Below are 7,797 nucleotides of genomic sequence, written 5' to 3' on the forward strand. Positions count from 1 at the left end.
AATGAAAGGCTAGAATAAGGAAAAATATATATATATACCAAAAAGTGAAAACTATGTTGATAGAAAAACGTTTAGTGGGTGGGCCCCACAAATTCCATCGTTTTTTCAAGTGCGCACATTTTTTTCGGTTTCTGCTTTGTATCGACGCCGTAGAGCATCTCGTTCTTTACGTGTGTAACATCGTAAATTAATCGTCCAGCTGTGAAGGGCCTACCAGATGTACATTTTCTTAATTACTTGGAAGGTGTCCAGTTGTGAACCTCACCCATAGACACAACCAAGAATCATCTTGATATCACTGAAAACGCGTTTATTCTATCGACCCATGGAAAAGAGCGCCCGGTTTATTCTATCGACCCATGGAAAACGCGTAGAAACTTGAGCGTCGAAATAGCGCGCGATTTATTCTATCGACCCATGGAAAACGCGCTCGGTTTATTCTATTGATCGGTGGGATTATAGATCTCTCAGCGGTTTAATGTCTGTAAATTTCTCTGCGTACCAAAATTTTCATTGCAAATTTTCCAGAATTTCTGCGCTTTGAGACTCGTTGCTAATATCCTTCCTTGCAAACTGATTCGGTAGCATCGAACATCCCTCCGATCACCTCCATTTCTATTTTCCAATCGGCAATCAGGGTAGGAATTTCAAATCGGAATTACCAGTCAAATTTGAGGATTTAAACAACTCTAGAACCTGTTCAATTTATTTTAACAAAGGATGTTGAGGGTTATGAAAACCTTTTGGCTGTATTTGACGGGAATTTGGCTGTATTTGACGGGCAAACAACACCGTGACGGTCAATTTGCCCGTCAAATTCCATACCTGTCGGCAATGGCTCAATCCTCCAGCTCCGCTGCTGCTAATTCCGACCACGATGTGTTTATCAATCATCGTGGTCCGGACGCAAAGAAAAATTTTGGCAGCCATCTCTACTGGAGGCTTCGTTCACATGGACTGAGAGTCTTCCTGGATCAGCCTGAATTGCGACGGGGAGATGATTTCAGTGTTCAGATTGATCACGCCATTCGATCGGCCTCGGTTCATGTGGCCATATTCTCTCAAGGATATGCCGATTCAAGTTGGTGCCTAGATGAACTTCTGCAAATGTTGGACACGAAGGCCCCTATAATTCCAGTGTTCTACCACGTGAAGCCTGATGAGCTTCGGGGGACCCGGGGCAAAAAACAGAGAACTTTTTTTTCAGTAAGAAAAAACAGAGAACTTATGCTGAAGCGCTAGACGAACTCGCAAGGAAAACTGACTATGATGGTCAGACTCCGCGGCACAGTCCCAGCAAGATTCAAAATTGGAGAGATGCTCTTCGTGAAGTCGCAAAGAGAAGCGGTTTTGAGCTGGAAGCGTGTAATGGGTGAGAACTCAAAATCCCATCCCCTCTGGCTATTCTTTTATTTTTATGTTACATGTTATATGCCTATTAGTCTGCTTCTTTTTCTCATTACATTTATTTATGTTTTTGTTAATAATCAGCGATGAGGGGGAGCTACTAGAGAAGGTGTTTGTCGAGGTTTTAGAAAGGGTGAAAAAACCAGCCTTACCCCGGGACGTAGGTAAATATCCAACAGGTCTAAATGAGAAGGCTGAAGATTTTGAAATTTTTTTGTTGCGGCAACAGCAGAGGGGAAAACATCAGATCTTGGGGATCATGGGGTTAGGTGGTATAGGAAAGACCACGTTGGCGACAGAATTATTCAATAGGAAAAGATCAGATTATAGTAGATCCTGTTTCTTATCTGATGTTAAAGATAAGAAAGGTAATGATTTAATTTCGTTGCAGAAAGAAATTCTTGAGATATTGGATGTACCAGATGATAAAATAAAAAGGGTTAAGGATGTTGCTGAGGGTAAAGTGGTGATCAGGAATCATCTCTCATCAGCTAAAGCCTTAGTAATTATAGATGATGTAGATGATGAGGATCAGGTTGATGCACTTTTGCCACATCAGAGTGTAATTCACCCTGACAGCTTAATATTGATTACATCTAGGCCAGGGCTAACGAGCCTGCCAGGGCATTAAATATCCGCTCAGTGGTAAGTTCGTTAGGCATATAACACGAGGTGGGGACGGAGTGTTCGGAAAATCACTGGACGCGCGTGTTAAATATGGTTAACGAGCTTGTAGCTGAACAGACATTTAATACCCTATGACAGGCTCTTTAGCCCTCGCCATTATAATCGTCCAGCTGTGAAGGGCCTACCAGATGTACATTTTCTTAATTACTTGGAAGGTGTCCAGTTGTGAACCTCACCCATAGACACAACCAAGAATCATCTTGATATCACTGAAAACGCGTTTATTCTATCGACCCATGGAAAAGAGCGCCCGGTTTATTCTATCGACCCATGGAAAACGCGTAGAAACTTGAGCGTCGAAATAGCGCGCGATTTATTCTATCGACCCATGGAAAACGCGCTCGGTTTATTCTATTGATCGGTGGGATTATAGATCTCTCAGCGGTTTAATGTCTGTAAATTTCTCTGCGTACCAAAATTTTCATTGCAAATTTTCCAGAATTTCTGCGCTTTGAGACTCGTTGCTAATATCCTTCCTTACAAACTGATTCGGTAGCATCGAACATCCCTCCGATCACCTCCATTTCTATTTTCCAATCGGCAATCAGGGTAGGAATTTCAAATCGGAATTACCAGTCAAATTTGAGGATTTAAACAACTCTAGAATCTGTTCAATTTATTTTAACAAAGGATGTTGAGGGTTATGAAAACCTTTTGGCTGTATTTGACGGGAATTTGGCTGTATTTGACGGGCAAACAACACCGTGACGGTCAATTTGCCCGTCAAATTCCATCCCTGTCGGCAATGGCTCAATCCTCCAGCTCCGCTGCTGCTAATTCCGACCACGATGTGTTTATCAATCATCGTGGTCCGGACGCAAAGAAAAAATTTGGCAGCCATCTCTACCGGAGGCTTCGTTCACATGGACTGAAAGTCTTCCTGGATCAGCCTGAATTGCGACGGGGAGATGATTTCAGTGTTCAGATTGATCACGCCATTCGATCGGCCACGGTTCATGTGGCTATATTCTCTCAAGGATATGCCGATTCAAGTTGGTGCCTAAATGAACTTCTGCAAATGTTGGACACGAAGGCCCCTATAATTCCAGTGTTCTACCACGTGAAGCCTGATGAGCTTCGGGGGACCCGGGGCAAAAAACAGAGAACTTTTTTTTTCAGTAAGAAAAAACAGAGAACTTATGCTGAAGCGCTAGACGAACTCGCAAGGAAAACTGACTATGATGGTCAGACTCCGCGGCACAGTCCCAGCAAGATTCAAAAGTGGAGAGATGCTCTTCGTGAAGTTGCAAAGAGAAGCGGTTTTGAGCTGGAAGCGTGTAATGGGTGAGAACTCAAAATCCCATCCCCTCTGGCTATTCTATTATTTTATGTTACATGTTATATGCATAGTCTGCTTCTTTTTCTCATTACTTTTATTTATGTTTTTGTTAATAATCAGCGATGAGGGGGAGCTACTAGAGAAGGTGGTTGTTGAGGTGTTAGAAAGGGTGAAAAAACCAGCCTTACTCCGGGACGTAGCTAAACATCCAACAGGTCTAGATGAGAAGGCTGAAGATTTTGAAAATTTTTTGTCGCGGCAACAGCAGAGGGGAAAACATCAGATCTGGGGGATCTGGGGGTTAGGTGGTATAGGAAAGACCACGTTGGCGACAGAATTCTTCAATAGGAAAACATCAGATTATAGTAGATCCTGTTTCTTATCTGATGTTAAAGATAAGAAAGGTAATGATTTAATTTCGTTGCAGAAAGAAATTCTTGAGATATTGGATGTACCAGGTGATAAAATAAAAAGGGTTAAGGATGTTGCTGAGGGTAAAGTGGTGATCAGGAATCATCTCTCATCATCTAAAGCCTTAGTAATTATAGATGATGTAGATGATGAGGATCAGGTTGATGCACTTTTGCCACATCAGACTGTAATTCACCCTGACAGCTTAATATTGATTACATCTAGGAACAGAGATGTTCTCCGAAACTCAAATGTAGAAGAGGAGTCCATATATACCCTAAGTGGCCTTAGTAAAGAACATTCTCTTGAGCTTTTCTGTTCCCATTCCTTCAACCAGTCCTATCCACCTCAAGGTTTTGAATTTTTGGTAAATAAGTTCGTAGAAGCCTGTGGTGGTCTGCCTTTGTCTTTAAAGGTATTTGGGGCACGTCTCAGAGGAAAAAACAAACATGTCTGGGAAGAACAATTGAATAAACCGCTACCCAGTGGAATAAAACAAATACTTCAAATCAGTTATAACGCTCTGGAGGAGGAGGAAAAAGAGATATTCTTGGATATCGCCTGTTTTTTCATTGGAGAAGACAGGGATATGGTGATAAGAATAGTGGGGGAGAGTGGGTTTCAAAATATAGTGGACAGATGTCTAGTAGACGTGGATCGTGAAAAAATGATAAAAATGCACGATCACGTCAGAGACATGGGAAGAGAACTTGCCAAAGGTTCAGGATTGCCGCGTCGGCTGTGGCGTTGGACAGAGGAGGACAATGATGATTTGTTACGGAAATCATGGGTAAGTGTTAAACCATTCAATCTTTCAATTGTTTTCTGTTTTCTAAATTCTTCCATCATTTTGCAAAAAGAATGGGTAATAGCTGTCATGTTTCCAGAATGGACAGATGACAGACGTGCGAGGAGTTAGAATAGGCGAATACACTGAAGTAGATGACGGTATTCGTATGAGTAGTTTGCAACTTCTTGACGCCAAAGGTGATCGCATGGAAAGCATTTTGACAAAGGTGTCTTCTCCAAATCTCAAATGGCTGCGCTGGTGGGACACTATCCCAGATGAACATTATACCCTGCCTCCCTGTGTTCCTATGAAAAATTTAAGGGTTCTGCAAATGCGGGTTTGGTTGGAAACATTGTGGGAAGAGGGATTGGAGGTAAATTAGGATTTTTTTGAATTAAAGTTCACATTTTTTTGAATTAAAGTTTGTGCTTACAAGCTATTGATATTGTAGCACATGGTATATGTTCTCAGGGTTTCTTTTGATGAGAAAGATGATATTTTTATATTTTTCTGAACATTTTGCAGCCACCTTTACAGTTGCGGGAGTTGGAGATTCAGGGTTCCCTCTCGCACATTCCAAACTCTATAGGGCAGCTAAACCACCTAGAACGGATTGTAATTTGTATTGTTGGATCGGATCGAGAGGTCTCTATGACAAAATTGCCAGAGGAATTCTGTTTTCTGCGGTCGTTGAAAGTACTGGTGTTGGAGGGATGTTCAATAATGGCACTGCCGAAGTGCTTTGGTAATTTAACCGAACTCCAACACATCGAGCTGCTTTCTTGCACAGCCTTGGATAGCCTGCCAGAATCTTTTGGTAATTTAACTAACCTCCACCACCTTCAGCTGTCTAAATGCTCCGCTTTGAAGAGACTGCCAGAATCTTTTGGTAAATTAACTAATCTCCAGCACGTCGACCTGTCTGACTGCTCGACTTTGGAGAGACTGCCAGATTCTTTTTGTAAATTAATTAAACTCCAGCATCTTGATTTGCACAGCTGCTTTGAATTAAGGTTGCAAAGAGAAACACTAGGAGATATAAGTACGCTTAAGTACATAGATCTCAGTGGATGTACAGAGATTGAAGTATTCCCTTCACAAGTGGCACATCAGAGGTCGCTTGAACAGTTACGTTTGAAAGGTACAAATTTAAAAGAATTGCCCAGTGCAATTGGAGAGCTCAGCTGTATGGAAGTTCTGAAATTAGGAGAAGACCCTTTGCTGGACAAGCTGCCGTTTCAACTATATGACTTGAAGAAATTGAAGGAATTGAGTATAGATGGGTGGCAGGAATTGAAAGTTTTGCCAGATGCGCTATGTGACTTGAAGAACTTGAAGAAATTGAGTATCCGGGGCTGCAAGAAATTGAAATGTTTGCCGCGTTTGCTAGGTGACTTGAGTAACTTGAATAAATTAAAAATAGTAGGCTGCCATGAATTGAACCGGTTGCCGACTTCTATTGGACGGTTGACTCAGTTGACTTGGTTGACGGTATCTGAATGTCCGTTGATACGCGAACTGCCGTTGAAGGAGGAGGTCGTCAGAGGAAAAAGTGAAACTTTGAATGATTTTCAGATACTTCCGCGGCTCCGAGTGTTAGGTGTTTCAGAGACAGGGATATCAGAGGTATCATTTGCTCAAGGGGTTTGCTGCAACCTCCGAAATCTTTATGTATGTAGCTGCAATAATCTGGTGGAGGTTGGAAAATTGCCAAATACACTCACACATCTATTATTTAATAGCTGTCATAATTTGAGGAGAATCGACCAAATTCATGGTCTTGCAAAACTTGAATCCCTGAACGTTAGGGATTGCACAGAATTGGAGTTGCCCAGTATTGAAACATTGATATCTCTTTGGTCCTTGCAAGCAACTGGATGTGTGAAGTTGAAGCGCATAAGGGTAATGGGGCAGTTGACAAAGCTTGAATACCTACACGTTGAAAGTTGTTCGGAGTTGGAGGAGCTGGAAGGCATCCAACACTGTATATGTCTGACGTTGTTGAATGCAAGTGGATGTGTGAAGTTGAAGAACATAAGGGGACTGGGGCAGCTGAAAAATCTTGTTCAACTATACATTGAAGGGTGTTCCGACTTAGAAGAGGTGGAAGGCATCCAATATTGTACCTCGTTGCGTATGATTAATGCTAGAGGATGCCCCAAACTGCAGTTGGATGCGGGAGTAAAGGAGCAACTGTTGCAACAGGGGTGCAAGGACATAAGCCATGGATATAGATATGGACTTCCTCAATTCTGTTCTGACTGGATGGATGTATAGAATCTCCCATATCTGGAATACTACAAAGGATTTCTTCATTGCCCATGTCAACTGATCCCAGAATATGATCACAGATGAACTATTCAGAATATGATCACAGATGAACTATCAAAGAAAGGGCTGCTCTCTCAGTGCGGGATATGGAATCTGAACATAACAGTGGGGACCGTCACGCTCAAATTCAGGAATTCACAATGCCTGGTATATAGGAAATTTCAAAATGTCTTGGTATGTTTCATCTGAACATAACAGTGGGGACCGTCACGCATCAAATTCAGGAATTCACAATGCCTGGTATATAGGAAATCTCAAAATGTCTTGGTATGTTTCATGAACCTGTCTATCAATCATCTGTTATAAGCTCAAGTATCTCTGGTTTTATATATCACCAATTGTGGGTATATGTCATTTACTGGTATCTGTAAATAGTTCCCGTAATCGGCGGTTTTGCATATTTCTGTTTTATTGCGGGAACTTTTATAATTTTACTCTATTTCATATATTTCTGTATTAGAAAACTTTTATATATAATACTATCCAGCCTTTTTCTCGTACTGAAAAACTGTGGCAACGTGGTTGGGAGGCGCTATTTGAGTGACACGGTTAATTAATTAATTAACCGAGGGGCTCAGTCCTTGCACAACATTTTCATGGGTGTTGGAGGTACTATTATGTGTTTTTTATTTTTATTGAGTTGTATCAATGTATTGATAATTAGTATTTTAATAGCCCTGAGTAATTACTTTTTTCATTCTCTTATTTAATTAAATATTTAAAAAAAATAATTAGATTATTATTTTGAAAAATTATAATTATATTAATTTAAATATAAATATTTTTTAAAAAAAATCATAACTAATAATTTTAAATTTAATAGTCTTAGCGTACGAGAATCAACTTGATATTCTTCCTTTCTGCCATTAGATATTTAACAACATTACAAAAC

At 40.7% G+C, this 7,797-nt stretch overlaps 1 protein-coding gene across 1 annotated transcript; it reads left to right on the forward strand.

Annotated features, from left to right (window-relative positions):
- The first annotated feature begins 293 nt into the window (after positions 1 to 293).
- LOC149211624 (uncharacterized) lies at positions 294 to 7,204 on the forward strand. Its single transcript, XM_089388440.1, has 6 exons — positions 294 to 1,235; positions 1,492 to 2,031; positions 2,725 to 3,378; positions 3,494 to 4,574; positions 4,672 to 4,947; positions 5,100 to 7,204. Exons 1-6 carry the CDS (start codon positions 721 to 723, stop codon positions 6,849 to 6,851), a joined length of 4,818 nt encoding a protein of 1,605 aa, XP_089244566.1. The 5' UTR covers positions 294 to 720; the 3' UTR covers positions 6,852 to 7,204.
- Positions 7,205 to 7,797: the final 593 nt, after the last annotated feature.

The sequence above is a fragment of the Pinus tabuliformis genome, chromosome 1_1, assembly GCF_031772625.1.
Source record: "Pinus tabuliformis cultivar Carrire ecotype Pingquan chromosome 1_1, CPIR1, whole genome shotgun sequence".
NCBI classification, from domain to species: Eukaryota; Viridiplantae; Streptophyta; class Pinopsida; order Pinales; family Pinaceae; genus Pinus; species Pinus tabuliformis.